Source organism: Botrytis cinerea, chromosome 6 (assembly GCF_000143535.2).
Source record: "Botrytis cinerea B05.10 chromosome 6, complete sequence".
Lineage (NCBI taxonomy): Eukaryota > Fungi > Ascomycota > Leotiomycetes > Helotiales > Sclerotiniaceae > Botrytis > Botrytis cinerea.
The window spans coordinates 2,230,674-2,258,504 of NC_037315.1; the positions used below are offsets into that span (position 1 = coordinate 2,230,674).

The 27,831-nt window shown below is 30.1% G+C and overlaps 3 protein-coding genes across 3 annotated transcripts; 2 read left to right on the forward strand and 1 right to left on the reverse strand.

The window, feature by feature from the left end:
* Positions 1-17,404: 17,404 nt before the first annotated feature.
* On the forward strand, positions 17,405-19,797 carry BCIN_06g06420 (hypothetical protein). Its single transcript, XM_024693675.1, has 2 exons — positions 17,405-17,617; positions 17,674-19,797. Exons 1-2 carry the CDS (start codon positions 17,441-17,443, stop codon positions 19,201-19,203), a joined length of 1,707 nt encoding a protein of 568 aa, XP_024549461.1. The 5' UTR covers positions 17,405-17,440; the 3' UTR covers positions 19,204-19,797.
* Positions 19,798-21,337: 1,540 nt separating this feature from the next.
* Positions 21,338-23,405, reverse strand: BCIN_06g06430 (hypothetical protein). The gene is made up of 3 exons (XM_024693676.1): positions 22,743-23,405; positions 22,317-22,441; positions 21,338-22,212 (listed from the first exon to the last, which is right to left on the reverse strand). The coding sequence occupies exons 1-3, from the start codon at positions 22,952-22,954 to the stop codon at positions 21,431-21,433; spliced, it is 1,119 nt and encodes a 372-aa protein (XP_024549462.1). The 5' UTR covers positions 22,955-23,405; the 3' UTR covers positions 21,338-21,430.
* A 19-nt stretch (positions 23,406-23,424) lies between these two features.
* Bchcs1 lies at positions 23,425-27,706 on the forward strand. The gene is made up of 7 exons (XM_024693677.1): positions 23,425-24,233; positions 24,323-24,542; positions 24,792-25,261; positions 25,409-25,988; positions 26,054-26,216; positions 26,498-26,558; positions 26,659-27,706. Exons 1-7 carry the CDS (start codon positions 23,704-23,706, stop codon positions 26,744-26,746), a joined length of 2,112 nt encoding a protein of 703 aa, XP_024549463.1. The 5' UTR covers positions 23,425-23,703; the 3' UTR covers positions 26,747-27,706.
* Positions 27,707-27,831: the final 125 nt, after the last annotated feature.

The window sequence follows — 27,831 nt, forward strand, 5'->3', positions numbered from 1 at the left end:
CCATCCTTCTTAAGAACCTTGGAATATAATATCTAGGCGTAGAATCATTTTAATATTTTAGTTCTTCAGTATTTTCATATTTTACTAGAACGCTATTGATTAAATCTTTATTGGTAAAGAAAGCAATGTAGGTACAATGATAAAATAATAAGCCTTTAATTTGCTTACAATAATATTATGAGTAAATAAATATCACAATTTAAGATTAAACTTTGATTTATATTAATTTATATTACAATCTTGCAAAAAATTTGGTCATTTTTAGTTTTATTCGATATTAATCTATAACATTTATCTTTCGCTTTTTATACAATATACAAGAAAATCTTGTATATGACAAAATTTTCTTCAATTAATTTGAGATTAATATAGTTTTTATAAATTTCAATATAATGTCCATTTTTTTATTAAAAAAAAACACATGAATTGATTATAAAAGTTTTGGTTAATTTTAATATCATGTCATTAATTAACAAACAACTCCACTATAATACTAAAAATTATTCACAATATAATTATTCATAAAATTAATTTTCACTTTAAAATATAGGTATCAGAATTTATATTATTTTCAATCATTAATAAATCAATATTATACATCACTTTTAAAATTAAATATTATTATTAGCATGTATAGAAACAAAATTATTTTCATTATTATATTTTAGTTTAAATATATACTGGGAATTTTACAAAGTTTCAAAAATGAAATTAGAAAAAACTGATTTATATACGTAAGAAATAAACATCTTTTTTAAAATAAAATAAACAACTTATTCAATCAAATACTATATTTAAGTTTCCGCAACAAAAAAATCATCAATGAAGACATAAATCTAGAACACGAATCAAACATAATGTGGTTTATTAGTGAGTGGGTTATATCAGTGAATGGGTCATTTTATTTTATATACAAAATATGTTTGTGTGTGAACGTGCATTTTTTTGATTTAATAATATAATTTGAAGGTATCTGAAAATATTGAAATTTAATTAGGTAGGTATATAAATATTATAAAAATCTAGTTATTATAATAGTTATCATGAAAATAACTTTTTTATAACGAAAATTGTGACAATTTTCACTTCTTTTAAGATATAATGGAAATATTTATAAAAAAACTAGATTCATAAAAAGTTAATTTTTTACTATTATTGAAATTTTTTAATGATGATTGGTTACTAAAATAATAATATTGAAAAAGGCTTAATTTTAATGTATTTTCAAATGACTCATTCATTGATATGATTCACTCACTGATAAATCACGTCAAAGATATTAGTTCATTATATTAATCTAATAATAATAATATCATTATTTAAAATAAATTGAAACTTTAAATTTATAGCATCAAAGACTTATTTGAGTACCTAGGTATTTTCTTCACTAATATTATTTAAAAAGATGTACAAAATAACGATTTTAAAAGTTTTGAGATCTTAAAAAAACTAAAATATTGTTCTATAAACAAAGTAATTCTTAAATGTTAAGAATTATAAATTTATCAAAAAATCTGAAGTTGAATACATGTATATTAAATCTGATAATGTTTTAATTAATATAGGTATTTAAATAAATAGGGATTATTAAAAGTAATTTGTATATAGAAAAGAAGGGCATAAGGTCTTATTTTAATAAAAATAAAAATCGATTAAAATTTACGTAATTTTAAAAAATCTGATTAATATTAAAGTTAATGTATAATATTCATAATAAAAAATTAATATAAACAATTGTTCATATTTCTTTTAAATCGAATTAATAATTTGTAATATAATATTGAATAATTACAAGTCTTGTAATAAATATTAAAATAGCTGAGATGAACATTATTTTATTCAAATTCTCAATGATATTATTCAAGACTCTTATATTCTGGGTTAAATTACAGTTAAATATAATGTATTTTAGAGTGAAAACATTGATCATATAAGCAGGATCCCATTTATTATGATAAGTTAGATTTTATTTTTATCATGATTTATTCAAATGAGAATAGATATTCACTCCTTATCATAAGTTCTGAAATAAATTCACCGTTTTAAACTGACTTTTTATATTAATCGAAAACAACGTATCTATCCATAGTTCCATTTCCCTTAAATTCAACATGTTTGAAAAACTGAGAAAAATCTACATGATATTTTGATAAATACCAAAAAGATTTATCTCAGAAAATTCAACATATTACTATAAAACCATTCAATGATTAATATAGTACTAATGATAAAGCTAGACAATCTATGAATGATAAAAGTTGAATAATATCAAATAAATAAATGATGTTGTGTATATATCTGAAGTCTATACAAAATTTAAGTACTTTCAATCTGAAAATTTGGAAAATGAGATTAATCAAATCTAAGTTTATTGTTATTTGACTTTTGTGTCGATATATTACATTTTTCATTTGATCAATCTTTCCGTTTCTTTGAAGTATTCTAAGTTATTACAAAAGAATCTCATCAGAAGAAACGGTAAGTTACACTCGCGCCGCTAAAACTGCATTCAATTACCCTGATGCCACTAAAGTTGACCTTGATATACTCTCGTACGACTTAGCTCGAATCTAGGGTTGTAATTGTAAAAAAATACATTCGAATCTTTTTAAAAAGGCTACTAGATTTTCTTTAAAAAACTGTTGTGTAATAAACCTGAGCCTGGGACTGAGGGATAGAACCTATGACTAAAATTTAGAGTTTAAGTGGCTTGAAAATAAACATATCAATTTAAGTGGTATGAGAATAATATTTTGGACTTTCAATGAAGTAAGTTACTTAGGTAGAGTAATTCACCGTAAAAAGAAATCAAAAATTATCAAATCTTAGAATAAAGAAGGATAACTTACTTGTTGATATTATTCATGGAATTTTCTTTTTATCATTTCAAAAAAAATCAAAATTATGGTATAAATCCAATAATACCCAAAAATAGTGTTTTCGACTAGCGGGCTCTTCTTCGGAGGATCATCATCTATCAGTATGTTTGGTTTTTAATATGAATAAGTATGATTTAATATCTAGGTAGATTATGAAATAAAAGTTTTTATAATTCAATTATATTTAAAAGAACCTTGGAAACTAAATTCAGTTTTGTTCAATGTAATTTTCTATTAATGAAATGTTTAAATTTTGTAAAATTGTAATAAAAATGATTCTCCGTATATAGAAAATAACTGTAATTACAATTATGTGACTTCATCCAAAGATCCTATAATAGCAGTCTAAATTTGAACTAATTATAAGTTCCATCCATGCTGTATATTAAATATAAGAGATTTCTATTTAAACACCTAGGTATTTGAATTTCATATGTAACAAATAATGAATAATCTTCTTTAATTCAAGAATCAAGAAAAATCAATTACCTAGGTAGTTATTTAAATCAAATTTTGAAAATAATAAAATATCTACATGATCATCAACCTAGAGAGATTCTCACAATTCTTTTTATAATAAATTATTCAAAAACTGGGTATCAATTGAATGAAGTATTAAACTAGGTATTTTGAGTTTATAAATAAATGCGGAAGATAACCGTAATCAATAAAATTACAAATTTATTATTATTGATAAAATCACAAATACAATTATTCCTTTTTTATTAAATGGTATCTTTTACATGTTTTCAAATAAACATAATTTTATTTGTAAATTATTTTATATTATTTATCAAAAGAAAAATATTAGTATCCAAAAATCTAATGGTCTAATATAGATTTCAATTGCTAATGTACTCATGATAAAGTTTCGTATTTTATAGAACTTGATATATGAAATATCAACAATGGAATTTAAAAATGAATTCCATTCAAATTTCTGATTGAATTTGAATACTTATATTACTCATTAAAAAAATGAATTTGATAATCACAAGTAATAGCCTTTTTTCTTCAATAATTTTTTTTCTAAGATATATTGGAAACATCTTATGTATTTATCATATATAGCACTGAAATAAGAATTTTCAAAAGCCAACTAACTATTTCTCAATTATACATAAAAAGATTATTAAATTTATGATATTGTTTTTAAAAATGGTTTCTTTATACTATAAGAAAATTAAAACATAGGAGATAAATATAGTTTATCTTTCAAATTAAATCAAGGATTTATAGCTTTTCATGATTTTGATAAGTTCTCAAACTTTTAAAAAAAGACAAAGAATAAATCGTTAGATGTATGAATTATAAGAAAAGTATTTTAGTAGACTATTTCACAGATTTTAAGAAAGCAAGTTATAATGTACCTGGGTAGTTTATTTTGTAAAAAATAGTGAAGACTTTGTTTACATTGTATTCAATAGTAAATTATTCCTTTATTATTAAAATTCATATATATGTTTCTTGTATATCATTCACATTTTGATTTCAGTATATTCTATCTTATTTTACACTATAATTCGTAATTATATAGTTTGATTTAATAATATGAAATTCTATTTTTTAATTATAGATTATAATTCTCAATTCTAAATTTTACTTTCGAATCTTAAATTCTAGCTTTCAATTATGGAATATAGCTTTTAATTGTGTACCTAGGTATTTTAGCTTATTAAATCATAGTTCTTTTTAGAAAATTCAACTACATGCTTTAAAAATATTTGAATCATAATTTGTAGCTACCTAGGTAGGTATGATTTTATGTTTTAAATCAAAATTATTGATTCTATTTTCTATCAAATGGAAATGATGTCAAAAAGAATAATGAAATTAACATTGATGGTATTGAAGTAATTTATTACGTGTTTAATATTTCAAAATGAAATGTATAAAAAATGTTTCAAATAATGAATTTGCTTCGATTATTACCTAAAAAAGTTCTTTTATGCCTAAGTTTTTACTAAATTTTGAAGAATTAAATGTCTTTTAATATTTTATTTATTATTGATATTTAATATTGGAATTAGAACACATCCATATTAGTTGAAAGTCTTATAGACATTCTTATTATTTTTGTGAATACAGTTTTAATATAAATTCTTACCTATGCATTAATAAAAGAAAATTTTATGGAAACTCGATTATTTGTAAAATTTTTAACAATTTTTAATATTTTTTCAATTTAGCTTGATAGTAATTTAAATTTTACAATTTAAGATGTTATGGATAATCCTTTAATAGTGCCCATCTAGGTAGTATGAGAAAAAGTTGAATTAGTACTTTTTTTAACTTTATAAAAAGTATTAATTACCTAGGTATATATATGTACAATAGATAGGTATCTAGTTTTATTACCTCGTGAAGAAGATTAAATTTTAATCATCCCAATTCATCGATTTATATTTAAATTTCAAATACTTTATGTTGTATTATAATTATTGTTTAGTAAATAAGAACAGAAAGAAGTAATATAAAATCGATACACTTGTCAGATGAAATCAATGTATAGTACCAAGAAATTTAATTTCCAATTTTAGGAAGAAATGAATTTTTTAATTTAAATTCAAATAAAAAATTTACTGAATATAAAACCATCTTTCAGAAAACATTTTTTTTTTAGATATCTTTCTCAAAAAAAGATATGATTTCAACAAAGACAAAATGATGATGTCTCAAATTCGAGATTCTTTATAGGTCCAAAGAGAACATGTAGTAAATGACTAAAAAACCATACGGTATAAATGACTATAATTCCAATTCAGAATAATTCTCATAAGACTTTAACAGGACAAATTTCTCTGATGTCACTTAAACTAGTGTATATCTACTCCCATGAGACTCAGATTCTAGATTCTATGATAGATTTCATTTTCCCTTTTTTTAAGTCCTATATTCTGGCTTATTATCAACATATTTTGTTTAGAAAATCTAAATAATAGCTTTTTCTCAAAGAAAAAAGATCCTGAATAAGAATTTTATAATTACAACCTTAGCATCTTGCTACTAAATAATCCAAATGACATGAGAGGGATTAAATTTGGTTTCAGAGTTTCGAGAGTAATTTACTGATTTTGATAATACCTAAGAAAAATCGAAATTTGGTTAAACACATCTAATTTCAATCATGATTTTAGCGGTAATTTTCTTGATGATTAAAATAACTTGAAATTCTGAAACAACTACTATTTGTTTTAGTTGAGAAAATTGATTGTAACATTATTAGTGTGAATAATATTACCTATATTCAAAGTATAATGGATTTTTCCTTAGAGAAACCGTAATAAATAGAATGATTTATGAGTTTTGAAAGACAAACTAGGTACTTCAGGATAAAAACTGTGATAACTATTATGAGTATTTTAACAACTTTTGATATATATATATTTTTTTACCAAAAATGTTGGAAAGAATTCTTGGATAGAAGCAGTTTCTGAATTGCTTTTAAATTAACAGACTTTTTCAGTTTGACAAAATTATGTAAATACAATTAGAAAATTTAGTTGCGATTAATGAAAAAGACAATATAAGTGTAAAATTTAGTGAGAATATTTCTTTTAATATTATATGCATAGATGTCAAGATCAACGAGTTCATCTTATAGAATATCAAATTCTATTATGGTTGCTTTAAATTTTTAAATCTCAGAATTTTTGTATCTTTGTTTTCATACCTATCTTGGTAAATATTATAAAGAATATTTTTTAAAAGAGAAGATTAGCTTTATCCATAATTTGATCGATATGAATTATTTAATTATAAAGAAAGATAGCTCTTCCTCATTTTATCATTACCTACCTAGGTAAAAAGAAACCTTGGAATGTATTATTACCTATATTGATTATAATTATTTCATGAAATGTTTAGGTATACAGCTTTTATAAAAAAATGACCTAGGTAAGTAATATCTAATCCTTTAGATTTCTTTTTCAAAATGTATCATTAAAAGAATGTTGAAGACTAAATTATAATCTGTAAAAAAAAATGTAATAAAAAATAAAATATCTATGTATTTAGGTATAATTGAGATTTAATTTATTTTCTATTATTGATTAATATTGTACCTGATTGAGTGATATTTAGATTTACCTAGGTAGTTTATGAGGTATAAATCTTCAGATATTAAGTATTTTATCATTTAAAACTTATAATATTGTATCAATATTCATTAGGTATAAAATATAAAAAAATTAATGATTATTAAATTTTAAAGCAAAAATTGAAAATCTTAAAACAACCATATTGAATAAAAACATATCAATTTAAAATTTATATAGTAACCTTAATTAAATTTATACGAAATTAATTTTTCTAATAAACTCAACAACTTTTACAAATAATTTTAAATTAATATTTAAATATATCTCTTTCAAAACTTATTATTTCTATAAATAATTAATTATATTATATAATAAAAATATATTTATATTATAAAAAGAAATCTGAATAGAATTATTATTAATTATATTATAGAATGAAGAAATCAGTACTTTGATTTTACCTAAATATCAATCTTTATATATCAAATATTCTTTAATAAATTTCATCTTTATAAAATTAGAATTCATCAAATTTAGTTATATAATAATCTTATAGCTTTATATTTATTAATTACTATTATATAAAAAATTGAAATAGAATGTTTTTTTGAAATCAATTTCTATATTAAAATCAAACGAATTTTGCAACTTTTGATTTTTTTTGATTTTAAAATTTCTTTTTATTGAAATAAAAATTAATAAAAATAATCTATTCATTCTTTATTAACATTTTAATAAAGCATTTTTAATTTTGAAGTTTTTTCATTATTAAAACAATAGGTTTGTTTTTAATCATATTTTAAATAAGATGAGTTCTGATATAAAAAGGCAATTTGTACAAACTTAATATATAATACTGTAGTATCAGCTTTTTTTGTTCAATTGTTGATAGTTGAAAATGATAACAAAATAATAAATTTTCTCATAATTGTTTCTGATATGTTTTAGAATTCATATCTCGGTATCTATTTCTAACTTATAGAATGTAAACCACTACTTTCCTTATAATTAAAAGCTATATATTCAATACAGAAAAAAAGCCAATCCCCTTTATATCTACCTAGGTATCTAATCTGTATTCAACAAAATTAGAATCGTGAAAATCAAGAATAGCTATGAAAGAATGGATACAGCAATTATAAATAATATGTGATATCATAATGGAGGTAATATGATTAATTAGTGATTCAACTTTCTTCAAGAATGTTATTTCTATACTTTAACATTTATTTACCAACTATTCATAATATAGTCAAATAACCGAGGATTATTAACAATAATGATTCTGACTAACAGTAATCCTAGCACAATAAAAATCGGTTTTTAAATCAATGATAAATCAATTACATGATATACAATATTCAATTGTGATACAAATTATTATTTCGAATAATTTCTTAAATTTACGTTAGATTCTTAATAATATATAATTGATTAGAGATAGTTGTTATAAGGCTTAGTATTTTGAAATATGATATAATGTAACTTTTCTAAAAAAGATTTCAAAAACTAAAACTTATTATTATTTTATTGTTAATTTCAAAGCTTTAAATAAGACCTGATTTCTTATTAACTTTACATACATGTTTGTATCATTATTTCTATAACAATTATATTGAATAATTTAATAAAGATACCTGTTTTTATCAACTATTCTTACATATTAATTTATTGACGTGATTAGATTTGTAATTGATTTACTATTGATTCCTGAAATGAATTTCTTAATATTAAGATTGCTACCAAGATACCTAGCAGAGCAAAGTTAGTACTATTGATTGTTTTAGGGTAATCGATAGAATTTTTCAATGAATAGCAAATAGTAATTGTTAATTAGTCTACTGTTTTATTCATTGCTCAACAAATTTCTTGGAAAGTTAATAATTGAACGGCTATTATACTTTTAATTAGTTCCAATGCCTAGGTATAATCTAGGGTTGCAAATCATATCTAGATACCTAGGTAAAAGATAAAAGGATAAGAAAAACTTGAATACATTACCTAGGTATACAGATTCACCTAAATATAGATCCGAATTCAAATTGGAAGGTTTAAAATCTTTAAATAGTTTTAATATTTTACTTTCATTATTTTTGTAATAATATTCATTAATGGTGCTAAGTGTATTTCAAATTATTCTTTTAAATTTAGGATTCAATTTATAGGATTTCAAGATCTTCAATTATTAATAAATCTATATAATTTAAAAAATCAAAAAATAAATCGAATAAATAATCTTATTTCTTTATATTTTTCTTCTAATAAAGATATATTCAAGAAAGAATATTTTATTATGAATGATTTTAAGATAATGTTGAAGAAATACAAGTATAAAGTTAAGGAAATATACAATATTATATTATATGAAATATAATATTTATTTATTATTTTGTTTTTTTCTCATTTTCAATATTATAATTGGATTTAATGTTTTAAATTAATAAAAAGTATAATCGAAATTCAATCTCAAAGTTTTCAAAAAATCAATAAATAAATTGATCAAAAAACTGGAACGAATTGATTATAAATCATTAGAAATCTAAAATTCTCCTTTTTATCATTAAAATTATTTAATTGAAATTTACTTTTATATTTTTTAATTTTTATAATAATTAGATTTTATATTTTCAAAATAAATTATGTAATCTATTTTTTATATTTTCACAGAAACTTTAATATAATGATATAATTTAAATTAAAATATATTATAATCCTGACACACAAGATTTAAATCACAGTTCATAACTGGAAGGTAATTGGTTTAAAAAGGGCAAAAGGTTTGTACAAAAATATTAAAATATAAAACTTGATTGGATTAATAAAACAATTAACAAATTAGAATTCAAAGATATATAGAATGAAAATGAAAATTATTATATCATTTTTCAAATTAAAAACTTATTAATGACATAACTTTTGTATTAATAAGCTATAATTTGTTAAAGGAATAACTAATTTAAGAATTAAGTCGAAATGAAAGGTTAGATTAGAGTTTTGAAGAATTGAATAGATATTTATAATTGGTTTGGAGATTCGAAAGTGCGATAAGAGAGATAAGGAATCTTAGGTTTTTAGGAATAAGAGAATAACGTAAGAAGAGAAATTATAAAGAGAATTATAAGATTTATAAGATTTTTGAGGTTTTGAGGTTTTAAAGCTTAATTATGCCTTTGACGCTTCTGTACGAGCTGGAAGCAAGAGGTTAGCAAAGTTTATAAATTATTATTATTATTACTATTTGAGTATTGAATATGCTTTATCTAAGCTGAGGTATAGATTATTATTTTAATAATTTATAATTTTTAAATAGCTTCAAAATTCATATTTCAATAGAATACAAAAATATAAATCTTATTTATTTTTATGATTTTAAAAGCTGTGTAATATGAGTGTAGGTGTAGGTTCTGAGTAGTATTAAAAATAATTATAGAAAGTGCTAGTAAGGTCGTTATTATTTTTAGCTACAAAGAGTCGAGAAAAAGCTCGTTATAACAGAGTTTAATTTATTATACCTAATTAAAGTCTGAATAATATAGCATAAAATCTAAATATTATAAAAAATACTTTCTTTTAATCCTTTATAATTAAAAATAGTAATAAGTATATCAATATTATTCTTTATACTTTTATTTATATTATATGACTTTAAAAATATTGAAATTCGAAAAGGATTTTATTATCAAATAAAAACTTAAAAGCTATTCAAAGATTTGAAATCTCTTGGAAATCAATCTATATATTAATTCTCAAAAATTATAAATCTTTTACTTCTAATTTATATTTAAATACTTAAGATAATATTAAATCTAATAAACCTAATAAATCTAATAATTTAAATTCCCATTAAAATCCTCTTTTCAATTCTTTTTTCAGTAAATCATTTTTGCAAATTTCTACTAACTCTATAAACCTGAAATTTCTTATCTCCCTTATTATTCCCTGAAATCTCTGAATCAATCAAAAACATTTATTCAGTCTTTCAAAAACTTCAAAGCGTTAATTCAATTTTGGCATCAACTGTTTTTCTAATATATTATAATTTGTTTTAAATAAGTATATTATTAAAAATATTTCAATCGAGAAAACAGTCAGATGTTTTCTGTTCATATTTCATAAATCCTTTGCTATCGATTTGTTAAATAATTTCTTGATCTAGCTGAATATTCTTTTTTGTATAAATGATGTTTCAAATCCAATATATTGAAATGATCCAAATCGATTCTAAAAGTATGAAAATAAGCAAATTCATTTCAAATGATAAAGATTAATCATCTATTAATTGAATGTCAGCTGAGTATTTTAAAGCTGGTCACTAAAATATGTTTTTTTCCGTTTTAAAATTACATATGTATCTAAAAAGAAACAATCAAGTCAAAGTATATCGAGAATTTCGATCTATATATATATATATTAAGTTCATTATTTATATTTAATTGTTGTAGTTTAATAAATGACAAATAAATCACATATCGAAGTTGAAGATGTGAATTAGAAGAAACGTTGTTCACTCGATGATGTAGGCTATTCGATAATATACGACGTTGTATCCCTAGGTATATTATTACTTTGAGATTGAATCTGGGAATAATAATAAAGTTAACCACCAAAATTGCTTAATGAAACTGAAATAATTAATAAATGCAGATTTAAAAAGACATTCACAAGTACACTTAATCATAAAAATGATAATACTTAACATGTATTGAATTCAAACATTCTTTGACGTGGAAATATCGATTGAAATATAAATTGAAAAACTGAAATTAAATCAGAAAACTAAAGCAACGAAAAACTCAATCAAAAATCCAAGTGAACATCCAAATAAATATCCAAATAAATATCCAAATAAAAATTCAAATAAAAATCCAAATAAAAATCCAAATAAGAGTTTAAAATAAATATCTAAAATTCAATCTTATTAATATGAATTTTATTTGAAAAAAAAAAATTAAGGTAGTAAAAGTATTGCTTTCTTTTTATTTCCTTACCTTTTCATCATGTTCTGCATTATTGAAATCTTGAATATAGAGCAATGCAATATCTCAGATTCGAGATACCTATCTCTGTATTTATAATCTTAATTCTTGTGAAATGGTTTTTTTGTTTTCCCCTAAAGCTTCTTTTTTGATTTAACTCCTATCTTTATGATGATACCTATTAATAAACAGCAGATTTTCAATCTCGCATTATTTATTTTATAAACTCAAAAACCTATATATCAAATGAATCTGTAATTGATTCTTGATTTCAATAAGAAACCTATAGTTGAAATAGAGAGAAAATACATAAAACTTATATATATGATATTGTTAGCATTATTTATTATAATTAAAGTTATACATCAAGTATACTAGTTATTATTCAGAAGCAACTCAATGTGTTCAAACACACAAGTATTGGAGATTTTATAGATCTATTCAATTTCTTTATTATATTTCATTCAGACTCATTCATATTTAGGGATGAATATTCAAAGAGATTTATTAAAATTATAATTAATCTTATAGTTATGTTTTCCCCCAAATATATTGTATTGGTTATTAAACCCAAACTCTTTATAAAAAGTACTCAAAGATAATAATTTTTTTCAATATTTAAAAAATTATTTAGAAATATATTCAAAGATATATTTTTTACAACATGATATTTACTAAAAGCTCCATTTCAGTTTAGAGCAGACTATATATTTAACGTTAAAAACTAAAATTGTCTATTGTTTGTAAACTGTTCAATTAATTTAACAGAATTATTTCAGTTTCATTTTTTCAACAGAGATTCATTAAGATATTTGAATATTTCATATTAATCAATATCTTGAATATAATCTTTATAGTTGGAAATTAAACTTTTATTTCTAGAAAGTTGACTACTCAAGATTTTCTTCTCAGTATAAATATTTCACAAAAGATTTTATAAATTCAAAAACCCTAATTTTGAAAAAATTTGAGCTATAATATAATTAAAACTTTCTAGAAATTATTTTTTAGATGAATCTATGTAATAACTGTAGTTAAAGTTTCATGAGGTATTCATTTTCATTAAAATTTCTACATAGATTATGAAGTATTAATTTTATATTGACTCTTTTAAGATAAAACTAATAGACGTATTAATGAGATTATGTATATTATATTATATTTTAGAATAATATAGCTTTTCGTATACTTTCAATGTTAAAAGCCCCTTTAGAATTAAAAAAATAGGGTAATCTATGATTTATTATGATTTCAATTGTTTAAACGGTCGCTTTTTCGTTAAATGCATGTGATTGATTTTTTAACATTTTTTATAATATCAGAATTAATTTATACAAGAGTCTTTTTGGCATTGGCTATAGCATTTTATCAAAGTGTGTTAATTGTTATAATATATTTAAGATTAAGTGTAAGAAATGCTTTACTAATCTATAATTAAAGAACACTTTTTTGCTAAAAATGAACTTGGATTGATTGATAAGAGTGCCGAATTTTTTATTATAATTTCAAAGATTCTTGAACTTCAGATTTAGATTTTATAATCACAACTCAACTAAATATTTTTTCAAGATTTCATTGTAGATATGTTCAAATTGATATAGCTCGTTTAATCGATTTTTACTTCAAATTTAAATACTGATTGAGTTCTTGCTGATGTCAACATAACTTCATAAGCTTTATAACAAAATCTATAATTGATTAATTTAATCTTATAATATTTCAATATATAAGAACAATGTCAATAAAATTGCTTTTATATGTATATAAGAATTCCTATTATTTCAAACGTTTATCAAATTGATAGTATCTATATTTAAAACTCGTAAATTACTATTAATACATGCACAAAATGATTTAAATTATAAAAGTTTTAATGTAATACATATTCATAATATCATAAATGTTCTTGAAAATTAGATAGAGTTTAAATTTACTTTGTAGATAAAAAACATTTATCTTAATCTTTAATAATAATATTTTTTTCAAATCGATATAGAGAACAATATTCTATTTAATTCAATATAAATAAGATGATAAATTACGTAATATATATACTCTTCTTTAATAAAAATTATTGTTGATATTTCATATAATATGTTTAAATTTTTTACTTATAAAATTAAACATATTATTGATTTTTTCTTTTTAAATAGTCTTTCTGGTAATAATATTATCAGAAAAAACAATTCGAATTTTAAGAATACACATAGTCAGATCCTTGAAATGGATATAAATAAATAGAATTTGTATTTTGATCTGTTTTTATTTCAATTAGAATATAATTAATTTCATTGTGTTTCTAAGCTTTATCATTCATGTGACTAATTATTATAAAAAAATTATAATAATAATTGTATTGTACTTTCTTTGAAAGCAAGAGGTCTAAGAGCTTGTAGGCCCCTAGTATATAAAATGTGAATTAGAATTAGAATTGTAATGTATATAGTTTTATTGATAGAAATTCAAATAAGGATATAAACAAAGTATTATTTTATTAATTTTAGTAAATTTAATTAATCTGTTATATCATATTTGATTTAGAAGATTTTCAGAATCTATATCTAAATTAGAATGCATATTAGAATTAAAATTTATACATAGAATTCTGTTAGTCTAAATCTAATCAAAATACAAATAATAAATGTAATAAATGTAATAAATGTAATAAATGTAATAAACGTATTGAGTCTAATAAAAATATGTGAAATTAATATTTAAATTAAAATTAGAATTAGAATTAGAATATATATGTATTCGTATTAGCCGTCAGGGAAAAAGAATGTGAAATCTACGAATATTACAAAACATGATATAGAACCGATATCGGACCAACCATTTATTCGATGCAGAGTTTTCATATCATATATACCTTCATTTTCGAAAGAATATTAGAAAATCAATAAAAACTCTTATACTCTTTTATAACCTATTATAAACTAATCACTACCTTATATATATTCTTTACAATTCTTTCCATTTAATTTATAAGAAACAAGCTATCAACTAGCTTACAAAATAACTTCGAAATATCGAAAATGATTTATTCAAATTATACCTAATAAACACTTACAACAAACTAACCATACGCCACTGATATGTATTAAAAAATTCAAAATTAATTAAAAAACTTATCAAAACATTCCTACCCTTTCAAAAAAAATTAAATTAAAAAAAGATCAAAAAAAAAAAAACGAATTTAATACAAAATTACATCGTAATATTAATACTATATTATCATTTCTTTTTCAAATAAAAACAAATATTTAATATAAAAAAAAGATTTAAAAAAAGATCGAAAATATTTCATATTACTATTGAACCAAACCCTCTCCTAATAAAACACTATAAAACACTATTGAAAATCTATATATACATATTTTCTTATAATAGAATACCTAGGTACTATAAAATTTTTATACATAATCCCAATAAATAATCATTATTTCTTTAAACAAAAATAAAACTCCAAATTTAAACCTCTATACAATATTACAAAAGGAAAGATATAGCTTATTTTTATATAAACAATTAAACTTATTAACAAAAACTAAATATACAAGATCGATATTATATCAGTTTACTAGAACTAAATAACTGATAAAACAATATTCACTAAAATTGTTCTTATGAATACAAATAAACTCTTAAATAAGATTTGTATTAGCTAAATATCAATTTTATGACAAAATAGCTAACATTTTTTATCAAAGATTTAGAAATTCTTTTTTTCCAAAGTTCCCAGATTTTAGATCCTAACAAAAAACTAATAATATCGCTCTTTTTCAAGATTTTCGAAATTCCACATTTTTATATTTCAGAATTATAGAATTTTCGAGATTGCACTTTCTTAAGTCTCCAGAACTTCAAAATTTATAAGATTTCAAAAACTTTCAAGATTTTCAGGATTTTGTATCCAACTAACTTAATACCAATAGAGTACTACCGATTTCTAATTTTATATAATCTACAAATTCTCAAAGCTTTCAAACTTCCAGATTTTTATAAGTTTTTAAGTTTTCGAATTTTCGAATTTTCGAATTTTCAAATTCTAAAGCTTCTATATTTAGAACTTGAAAAAGAAAAACAATTTTAACAATTGCAATCCGTTATCCTATCGAAACAAAATCGATATTAAAAAAACAAAAATAAAAATAATATTTTTCGATTTCCAATTTTGAAAATTTGAAAAATTCAAGAAGTTTCGAATTAGATATTTTTAATTATATCAAATACAGTTCATTACTTTATTAATATTTTATATTATAGTACAACTTTTTTAAAGCTATAAAAAAACCGAATCTTATAAAATAAAAATAAAAATGTAATAATAGACTTGTTGTTATAAAATTTAATAAAATTTTAAAGGTAAATTGATTTAATAAAAGGAATTTGTTGAATAAGTTTTAAAGTTTTCAATTCTTTTAAAACTTTTAATTCTCTTGTAGCTTTTCTAGTTTTCAAATTCTTTTATAGTGTTTATAGTTTTTAGAGATGAAAACTCTGAAGGGGAGGGTTTTGTTATGGAATATAATATAGGATTGATATTAGATCGATTATTTATTTAATACAAAGTTTTTATATTATATATAGTTTCATTTTCGAATGGATATTAGAAAATCAATAAAGAGTTTTATACTATTTTGTACCCTATTTTAGACTAGTTGTTACCTTGTATATGTTTCTTACAACGAACGCGTAGCATTTCACAATTATCATATTAATTAATAGAAAAAAAGAAATTCTACGAATTCACAGTCTGAAAATTCTTTTCCCCGACGGCTAGTATGATTATATATAATTTTAGTTATATTATTAAACATTTAGTTTTTGGGATTTTTATTTTGGAATTCTCTAAATATCTATTAGCTTTATTTCAACTAATGGAAAAGAAGTTATTAATAACTTAATACTACGAATATATTATCTGTTTTAATTAGATACTACATTCGTATCTATATCACTATATCTCGCGTAATCAATCTTAGGATTTCCGTAATATTATAACATTTTCCCCACACTCCTTCTCAGTGAATCGCACCTATAGGAACGAAGTAAAAATAAAGTATATCAGCGAATCAGCTCATCGCGCATTATACGAATTAATATTACTATAGATTACATTTACTCATCAGTTAGTTGTATTTGAAAAGCGTCTTATTCATTGCTCAGACCTGATGTGATATTGAACTTCGACGAAAATGATATCGTAAATACACTCGTAGTTGCAACCGTAATGCTCAGAGGGTTCTTCGGGGAACTATTTATTTGATTAGGGCATCAAATTATCGAATGGAACTGATAGATGGGACTGATAGTTACCTTCTCAGTAGTTGTAGCAATTGCTTATTCCGGAGATGCATTCACATTTTCTTGGGTAAATGTAAACAACCTCACCGGTGAGTCACAACGGGTTAAGTACCTGGGGTAACTACTGGGGTAGCTACTGTGGTCCTAGCTATCCCTGCTCCATCATCAATCTCTATAAGAACATCTTCACTTGTTTCATCCCGCCTCCAAAATAACACCATTCTGGATTCTTTGTTTAATGATCATGGATATCAACGCGCCCACCGATCCTTCTTCAGCACATGTTGCTTTGCCCGGAGAGATGTCATCATCGGGTATTTTTACCAACGATGGCCCAATAACGCCCCTCGATCTTGTAGAAGGTCCCAAAATTCGTACGAAGCTGCGCCTGTACGCTATTTTAGTAGCTCTCTATGTGACTTAACCCACTCTAATTCCAACCACTACTACCCAGCTAACGATATCCTGTAGCTTGCCCTTGGTCTAGCCGCTCTTGACCAGACCATTGTCTCAATAGCCATTCCTACAATTTGTGCTGATTTGCACTCTGCTTCTGGTTATGTTTGGATTGGTGGCGCCTACCTACTTGCCAACGCCGCTACAGGACCAATCTGGGCAAAATTCAGCGACATATGGGGCCGCAAGCCCGTCCTTCTCGTAGCAATTGGCTTGTTTGCAGTATCTAGTATACTTGTGGCACTAAGTATTAACATGACAATGCTCATCGCTGGACGGTCATTGCAAGGTGTCGCTTGTGGTGGCCTAGGACAAGTGGTGATAATCACGATTTCGGATCTTTTCAGTGTACGGAAACGATCGTTATACCTAGGGTTCGTTGGATTCGTTTGGGCAGTTGCTGGGTCAGCTGGTCCGCTAATTGGTGGAGCTTTTGTTCAGTACAAGAGCTGGCGGTGGTGCTTCTGGATCAACCTCCCCATATCCGGAGTAACCTTCGTTCTCCTGCTTCTGTTGCTCGATGTGCACAACCCACGCACAAAAATAATAGAAGGTGTTCGAGCTATCGACTGGTTCGGGACCATCTCTATTCTTGCGGTAACTCTCCTCATTCTCGTCGGACTCGACTTCGGTGGTGCAACATTTCCCTGGAATAGCCCGAAAGTCATCTGCTTGATTGCAATTGGAACCGTAATGATCGGGTTCTTTATCTTTAGCGAGAAAAGACTTGCCAAATATCCCCTGATGCCACTGGCGGTGTTTGCAAATTCGTCCAACAATGCAACTTTTGTACTTGTATTTGCGCATAGCATGGTTCTAATAGGCATTGAATATTATCTACCATTATACTTTCAGAGTGTACTACAAGTGTCACCTCTCCGTAGCGGTGTCTTGTTGTTACCGTTGGTAGTAATACAAGCCGTCCTTGAGATTATGGCTGGTGCTACAATCCACCGCACAGGCCGCTATAGAGAGTTCATGTGGGTTGGAACAACCCTTATGACGTTAGGAACAGGGCTGTACATACATTTTGGAGCCGATACATCTGTTGCAGTCGTCATTGGGCTGGAAACTATTGGTGCTTTTGGCCCCTCTCTTCTTTTCCAGGCTCCTATGGTTGCTATTCAGAACACTGTTAGTCAGGTTGACACTGCCGCAGCCACAGCTTCTTTAGGTTTCGTCCGCAATATTGCGATGGCATTGTCTATCGTGGTCGGTGGTGTGGTTTTTCAAAATAGTATGGATGCACGGCAACCATCCCTTGCTGCCGCTGGCCTCGGCGAACCTGTTCTCAAGGCTTTGTCAGGTAGCCAGGCAGCGGCAAACGTGGGCATTCCGCAGTTAATTCAGGATGCTTTCCAACGCCGGGAGGTCTTAAAAGCTTTTGCATGGAGTCTGAGGAATATGTTCATATTGTATACGTGCTTGGCGGCTGTGGCCATGGTAGCTAGTGTATTTATCAAGCACCAAAGGCTAAACACCGAGCACACAGAAACAAAGACAGGGATACAATCGTTGAAAAGAGCGGCGGATACGACAGGCTAATCGGATACAAGTCACAGTAACAACAAAGGTGATGTCGCAATTAGTGGCCTCACATAAATCTCTCGGAAAGCTAATACACCAAATGCTAGCAAGTGTATAGGCGTCGATTCGAAAAATATTTCCAACATGAGAGATATCACTTCGAACGCTTCCCAAGGACTGGTTTATCCGACACATGGAGGTATTGCTGGCACTGGGCCCCCAACATGTTTGGAGGGCACCCGGGTGAACTATGATGAAGTGGAAGGAGACATGCACCTTTCGATAATGCTACGCATCGCAATTTGCCTTCGAGGTTTCGAAGGCAGAAAGCCTGTTTCAGGGCCTCACTGCTGGACCCGTTTAATAAATCGGGAACAATGGGATATGGCTTAGGAAAGATCACTACTTGATGGCTCGACGGAGAATAAAAGAGTAGACGCATGAATTTCATGAAATCTAGAAGATTAGCACACTTCAATTGAATTGGGGACTTTGGTAGTTCATCAGTTATTTTAGGTTAGGATATACAGGAAGTGCCTAAAAGCGTGATTCTCAATGTTGTCTATTGATAGCCTGCTTGTTGAAAGAGATAACGATTCATAATATACCTTACCTTCTTGGCCTGTGAAACACATTTCATAATAGCAGTATAGACATGCATCGTTAATTCAGTAAACGAGCCCGCTAACTATTTAACACTTTAATCATGGGCGAGGTGTACCACGCCATTGGATAATAGTAGCAGCTACATGGCCCTGGAGAATTGAATCGCAATTGGATTATTTGAATAAGTTAGAATAAGCTTATTATGATTTCTCCTTATTCTCATGGAGCCTCACTTCCTCATGATCTATTATTTTTCAAAGCAGGGGAATTGGCGCCGGTTCACTTACATTATGCTGACAAAGTTCCTGTCAATACCCTTCAAGAATACGGCGTTAGCAGCCTCGAGGTAGAGAATACCGAAAGACATTACAATGAAAAGCGAGAAAAGCGACTTCTTGAAGATCTCCAAGCGCAGTCTGTTATCGTTTCTCTGACAAGTTTCGGCACTTCGAAGAGGACCTTTGGCTTGACACCAAAAGGTTAAAACATGATGCAATGAATGATGTTCCCGAACAACCGTTGCAAAGTACTCGTGTCAGTTTTGCCCCGTCTCTACTTTGCACCCTTTGATTCGAAATCGTATCCATGTATCTCACTGTGTATCATTTATGATCAATTTAAGTTGAAGATTAACTGATATTCAATATAGCCTCGGTGTAGGCTGGAGCGGCTTGTTGTATGCAATTAAAACCTTCTATAAGGACATTCGTCCGGAAGATATTCGTAGTAAGTTGATCTGAAATTTGACCACCAAACCTTCGTGCTTCCAGCTCTGTGTGGTTGAACATGCAATTCAGAGCCAGTCAGCGAGTAGCTTTCAAATAGATAATAGAGTACCACACTCAGTTCCAATCTTTATATCGAAGAGCCCATGATCAATGACTTGTGATTAGTTAGATCCTCTTTGAAGACAGATAGTAGCTCAATACAACAAGAACGCCTCAGCAAGATTGGAAGTCACTCATTTCATGATTTTTGTGATCTTTGAGCTCTCCGCTGCGAAAATATTTGGCAATGCCGGGCTTGCCAACAAAAACGTCAAGATGGCCGATATCCTGTGGTTCGACTTCCTTGGTGCTGGCGGCTGGACTTGAGTTACGCTTAGAATCAAACCTGAAGGGAACTGAGGCTTCTGACTTTCCTCTTGAAAAGATGCAGCATGGAATTGAAGGAGAAGTTGGTCGAGTTTCTGTTAGCCGCGATGATACGGCTGAGCCTTAACAGATGTATAGACGCAAGCTCTTTACATAAGCTTTTAATGGCACCGAAAACCCCCAAAAATGGTGGAAAAGAAAGGTGTTTGTACAGCAGTAGGATAGCATTTGAAGTCAGGATTATGATACTTTCTCTCAATCACGCTGAGCAATTTTATAAGGTAATGTGGTAAAGACAATCATCAATCACGAAACCCCTAACAATCAAACATGTAACGCATAATTCAGTCTATTCAAAAAAGCCTAGTGTCGAACCAAGGATGAGTTTTTCTATGGGCTGAGATGTTGTGTGGTAATTTCACTTGCAGGGCTCGAGGAGTATTCAGTCCAACTATTCATATTTTTCAACGATAGTATTGTGTTTCACGCTATTCTTCAAAAGCTCATAGTGAGTATCTATCTCCTCCCTAGATTGCGAAAACATTTCAAGGAGTAATTATAAATTTCCCAACCCCACCCTTCCCAGAAAAAACCTCTTGACAGCCTTTTCTAACACCGTCAATATCCTCAAGTTTGACTTCAGAGCCTACAATTGGTCTTAATTTCCCTTCTTTGATTAACTCCCCTAGCCTTTCCAAGTCCTCCCGACTTGGTTCCATCATAAGGTAGCTATAGCTTCTTCCGTTCCAACTGGCCCACGTTTTTAAACTCCAATCCAAAAAATCCATAATTTTGGCCACCCACCAACTTAAGTTTATCTTAACACCTCCTTCTGATACCCCATTAGTATGGCGAGTCATACGCTCAATAGTTTCGGTGCCACCAGGTATCATGGAAATAGAGACTATGACCCCCCCCTTCTTAACGAGAGAACCAAGAGAAAGTGAGCAGGATGTAGTGTCGAAGAGAAAATCTACAGTCTCTTTCCCTAATGCCTTTACGACATCATCTTTCGTATAATCTACTGCTTCGATTCCCTTCCCCAACAATTCCTCTGCCCTGCCAATCTTTCCAGTACTTAGAGTGGTAATGACCCTCCCAGCCCCAAAAACATTCTTGGCGAGCTGAACGGCGACACTACCCGTTCCACCCATACCAGCAGGGATAAGTACGGTCTTACCTTTTAGTCCCCCGGGCAATTGACTGTCTGCTCGGAGTACAGATTGATAGGCTGTTAGTGCTGCTAGTGGCACAGCTGCAGCTTCGGAATGGGAAAGAGATGATGGCTTTTGAGCTACGGCTGCAGAAGTCGAGAGACAGTATTGTGCTTAAATAGGAAGTCAATTATGTTAATTATATACTGGCGTACTTTTCAAAGCTAGGAAGAGGGGGATTCATCGACCGAGAAAAGAATAAGGAGACAGCGCATACCAATGGTTCCACGGTGACGTTCAGGTACGCGAGAGTAGACTGCGTCGCCGGGTTTGACGTGGGTGACGGAAGAACCAGTGGACACGACAGTACCCGATACATCGTAGCCCATCAAGTAAGGGAACCTGGAGAATATTAGAGAAAAGTGGAGATAAACCGGAGAAAGACGAGGCTCGATGCAAAAGCGACTGGAACTACAGCAGAATCACAACCGTTCCAGTGAACTTCATGACAATACACAATTTAGGACATCTTGGAGAGTGTGAGCCATTCGCAAGGCCGGATGATATGATAATCTCGTGTGCAAATGAGAACATCTCAAACATTGCGTGAACTATGATCACTTGACATAGTCTTAACCTCATATTCCTCATCATAGCATCCATTTCCTTCGTCCATCGATGTCACGGTAGAGAAAGTACGTACTTAACATCGAACATCATCTTTGCATATCCACCGGCCATCTTGACATCAATAGGATTGATACTAGCCGCTTCCACTTTAATCAATATATCGTTTTCATGCGCAATTTTTGGAGTTGGAATGGTTCCTATGTTGTATGTATCTGGTTTCCCAAACTTGGAGAGCGCGAGTGCACGCATTGTTGCCGGAACCTTGGTGACGAATTTGGATTCCATCTTTGCCCAGGAGTGAAGAGAGTTCAAAGAGCAGAGTCAGGACAGGAGGTGTAGATTGCGAAGAGAAAGAAGATCTACCACAATATATACTGACATTCAAAACAGAGGGAACTGAAAGGGGACTTTTTTTTCAAGGTGGAGACGATTGAAGGGGAAAAGTTCGCCCGACTCGGAGACTTTTTGATGTGAAGAAAGGGCTTTGACTGGGCAGGGCATGTGGTGAACTAAGAGAATGGATCGAGGATTAGAAACCATGGATCATAATAGAGCCACGCCACTGATTCTTGTAACGCTTTATATTGTCAAGAATCCAAGAATCAACGAGATGACGAGAGAAGTTGTGTCGTAACGAGATAGAACGGGACAATTGCTCTCCGAACATGATTGCCAATGACATTTTGATACATAATTATCGATAGCATATCGATAACATCTCGACGTCACGTGTAACTTGACGCAACCACAATTCTGAATTTTAATATCCTCATCCTCAACTCTCTCTGTCTCTCGCATCCGCCAAGACTTCTGGTCTCGACAATTAACAACACTTATTGTTCTGTTCGTCGTTGAAGTCTCAAATCATTCTTTGTCCCTTTTGAGCAGAAAAGGATCGAGATAACAGCTTACTCGGTAGCCACTTTCATTTCCTAAGCAGGAGATCACCATTGCACGTGCTAGTTACCTACCTTCTACATATCGCAAATAGAATCCCTCTACACACTCACCTGACAGTAATCTCGAAAACTATCATGGCCCCTACTCTAAAATCTGTAGACATCCCATCTTTCTGCACAACTCAACTCCACCTCTTGGACCAAGAACTTCAATCCGAGCTGTCCGAAACTTCGACCCTGATAACTGGAACCTCACCCACTTCCCTTCAGCGTGCTGGACTTGCTATTACGAATCTCATCTTAATTTCTCAAAGAACGGGGCTGGGTGGAAAAGCTGTTGTTGAGCTTGGTCCTGATCCGGCAACTTCTAGTTCCGGCTCTGGAGGGAAAGGCAAAGGTGGTAGTGGGGGTTCGGGAGAAGGTGAATTGCAAGAACATGGGATACGGGTTGGCGACATTGTAGCAGTTAGTGAACAGCCCAGTGGTAGTGCAAAGAAGAGGGAAGTCAAAGAGTTAGAGGAGAAGGGAAGTAGAGGTGTGGTTACCAAGGTAGGGAGGAGTGCGGTGTGGGTTGCGCTGGATGAGAATGGAAAGGGCGAGGAGATTGTTGGGGGTATGAAAAGGTGTTGGGTGGTTAAGCTGGCGAATGATGTTACGTACAAGAGGTTTGTTTATTCTATGTTCTTTCGATCTATTGGATTGATGGTCGATTGAGTGAGAGAAGAATGGGGTGGGTTGCTAATTTGTAACTCAGGATGAATGGTACCATGGGAAAGCTGGGGAAGATGCAAGAAGCGGAATATTCGAATTTCGTAAGGGTTTTATTTGGATTGTCATCACCTTCGCCAGTTCCAGAAAACTTGGAGAATGTGGATATTGAGTGGCTGGATCCAAGTTTGAATGATAGTCAAAAGCATGCCATTAAGTTTGCACTTGCTTCGACAGAGATGGCTTTAATTCATGGGCCACCTGGAGTGAGTATCCTAGATTTATTTTCTGGCGTTCAGCGGGTCATTTCGAGCTATTTATGAAGCTTTTTTTTCATTTTTTTTTCATTAGGGCGAGTGCCTTCAAATATGTCCACATTGATGGATGATGGTACTGCAGTTGCAGTTTTTTGAATCACGAAAAACACAACCAGTTTTAACATGAATGTTAGCAGAATTCCAGGAACAATAGATGGAAGGGTCATGTCAACTGAAGAATTTGCTAATAATTGATAGACTGGTAAAACCCATACCTTGATTGAGCTCATTTTGCAGATGCTCAAACGGAATCTCAGAGTATTGGTGTGTGGGCCATCCAATATATCCGTGGATAACATTGTTGAGCGACTTGCACCGCACAAGGTACCTATTGTACGTTTGGGCCATCCAGCGAGACTTTTGCCATCAGTTGTCAATCATTCTCTTGATGTCCTTACACAGACTTCAGAAGCGGCTGCAATTGTGCAAGATGTACGAAAAGAAATGGATACCAAACAGGCTTCAATAAAAAAGACCAAAAGTGGTAAAGAGCGAAAGGCCATATATGGCGATCTTAAGGAACTTCGTAAAGAGTTTCGAGAACGGGAAAGGAAATGCGTCAATACCTTGGTGGGCGGTTCAAAAGTTGTGCTTGCAACCTTACATGGTGCCGGAGGATTTCAACTGAGGGACGAGAAGTTTGACGTTGTGATCATCGATGAAGCTAGGTAAGAGTGTAATGTTTTCTTTGGATTCGTGTTACCCAACTCCAAAAATCTATGTTGTGTTTCTCTCTTCGCTTCTTCTGAGCGTCCCTCGTTTTTCTCAGCAACCACCCCCCCTTATTAGACAATCCCTAACTTCTTATGCTATAGTCAAGCTTTGGAAGCTCAATGTTGGGTACCTTTGCTATCAGCCAGTAAAGTCGTTCTTGCCGGAGATCATCTCCAGTTGCCTCCAACAATTAAATCACTAAATTTCAAGACTAAAACAAAATCACAAGACACAGAGACAGAGGGTATCATTAAAGGGATGACTCTGGAAACCACACTGTTTGACAGATTACTAAAATTACATGGCGCGGGAATTAAAGTCATGCTTACTACACAATACCGTATGCACGAAAAGATCATGAGATTTCCCTCGGACGAATTATATGAATCAAAACTTGTCGCAGCCGAAGCAGTTAAGGCAAGACTTCTCACAGAACTACCGTATGATGTCGAAGAAACAGAGGATACTATTGAGCCCCTGATATTCTTTGATACTCAGGGTGACGACTTTCCGGAGAAGAGCGAAGAGGAGAATGTTGATAAGAAAGCCGGCAAGGGAATGTTGGGTGAAAGTAAAAGTAACGAAATGGAAGCGGTTCTCGTGAGGCGACATGTACAGAATCTTGTCGATGCTGGATTGAAGCCAGAGGATATTGCAGTCGTGACGCCATACAACGCTCAGGTAAGAATGATAGCAGTTTTTCGTGCCCCATGATCTTTCCTCTGAAGTAATGCTAACGCAAAAAGCTTGCATTGATGTCTCGGTCGATGAAGGAGGCTTTTCCCGGCATCGAACTGGGCAGTGTTGATGGGTTTCAAGGAAGGGAAAAAGAAGCAATCATTGTTTCCCTCGTTCGAAGTAACAGCGAACGCGAAGTGGGATTTTTAGGAGAGAAGCGCAGATTGAATGGTACGTCCATCCTTTTGCATGAATTTCTTCATCTGTTCTCTACCACTAGAACCGTCGAACCCTTCTTTGCATGAATTTCGTTAAACACCCGTCCCCGCATCCCAGTATGATTACTGTTAAAGCAGATCTCCCGCAAACGAAATCAAACGGTTCTTGGGCTATAGCATGTTTGATAATCGACCTCACACAACGAATGCTAGGCATTTACACTTCTAAATATCTATGCACAAACAAAAATGAGGACATCATGATCATGCAACTGACATAACCTGCAAACTTAGTCGCTATGACCCGACCGCGACGCTCACTGACAATCATTGGTGATTCGGAAACTGTCTCGAGGTAAGTTCAGACCCCTTTCTCATCTGCTTATGCTTTATATATTTCCTTGATCTAATCTGATTGAGACCACATGCTGACAATTGATGTATGATCGATGCAGAGGTAGCAAATTTCTCAAACGGTGGATGGACTTTTTGGAAGAAAATGCCGACTTACGATACCCATCCGTAGCGGAGTTGAGCTCGTAATGGCCATAAATTTGGATTTCGGTGGAAAAATCCAAAAACCGTTAAACCTCAATGGCACTCTAGCTCCCGTACCAAAGTTTGAGATCCATGAAAGAAATTATGCAGTTACGCATGGAGCTTGGAGGATTGACTCGGAAGCTTTTCGCTTTTCGCTTTTCTTTTGGTCTTTGCTGACGGCCCACAAAATGTCCATAAACACCATCGCTGTCGTGCCACGCGATTTTGTTCTTTCCCTTTCGAGAAGAGGGTGTGCATCAGACGAATGACGAACTCTACATCAATGACCCCCTGTAGTTTCATATAGAGCATGGCGGTGGCACGGATCCCAAGGTGTGCTTCGTACAGAGAACATTTCAAGAAATCCACCTTCCATCTCCAAAAGACTTGATCGCCCGTTTTTTTTCTTGCCAAAGAGTCAAAGACCCCCAAGTTTGATTATGGCGGCGTTAGCTGTCACATCTGTATATTGCATGGAAAGTATGAAGACGACATGGCCTATCGCATCTTCAAGGTGCAAGGAAATTGTGGGTACGGATACGGGCTGTTGAAGTTTTAGTGTAGAATGTTGATATGATATGATATGACATGACATTCCACCACCACTTCTGGAGCGAACGCCAAAGTTTAGCAAGATTTATGCCGTGGAAAAAGCTAATCGCAAATTGGAGATTGGAGATTGGAGATTGACTTCCCGTTTCCATTTCTTGCTTGCACAATTTGGGAATAGAGCCAGATGTAGTCGTGGGTAGCTCATCACGCTGTAGAACTTTGATAGAGGATTGATATTGGTCTAGGAGGTTCTTATTGGCGAAGCTATTGATGTGCTTTAATAGTGCATGTGTATTTATATACCTACATTTATTATCAATTCATGTCTATGCCGCTGTGGCCGCTGATCATCAGTTGCATTGAAGAAGAGCAAGATATAAACCCGGGTAAAGTTAAATAGATATACCTACATCTATCAATCCACTTCATCGACCTTGGGTTGTACCGATACGCATACGCCATATCAGGCCAAGATATATGCAGCAGCAGAGAAGGGGGGCTGTTGCTATATGGCATTATGTACGATATATTTGTAG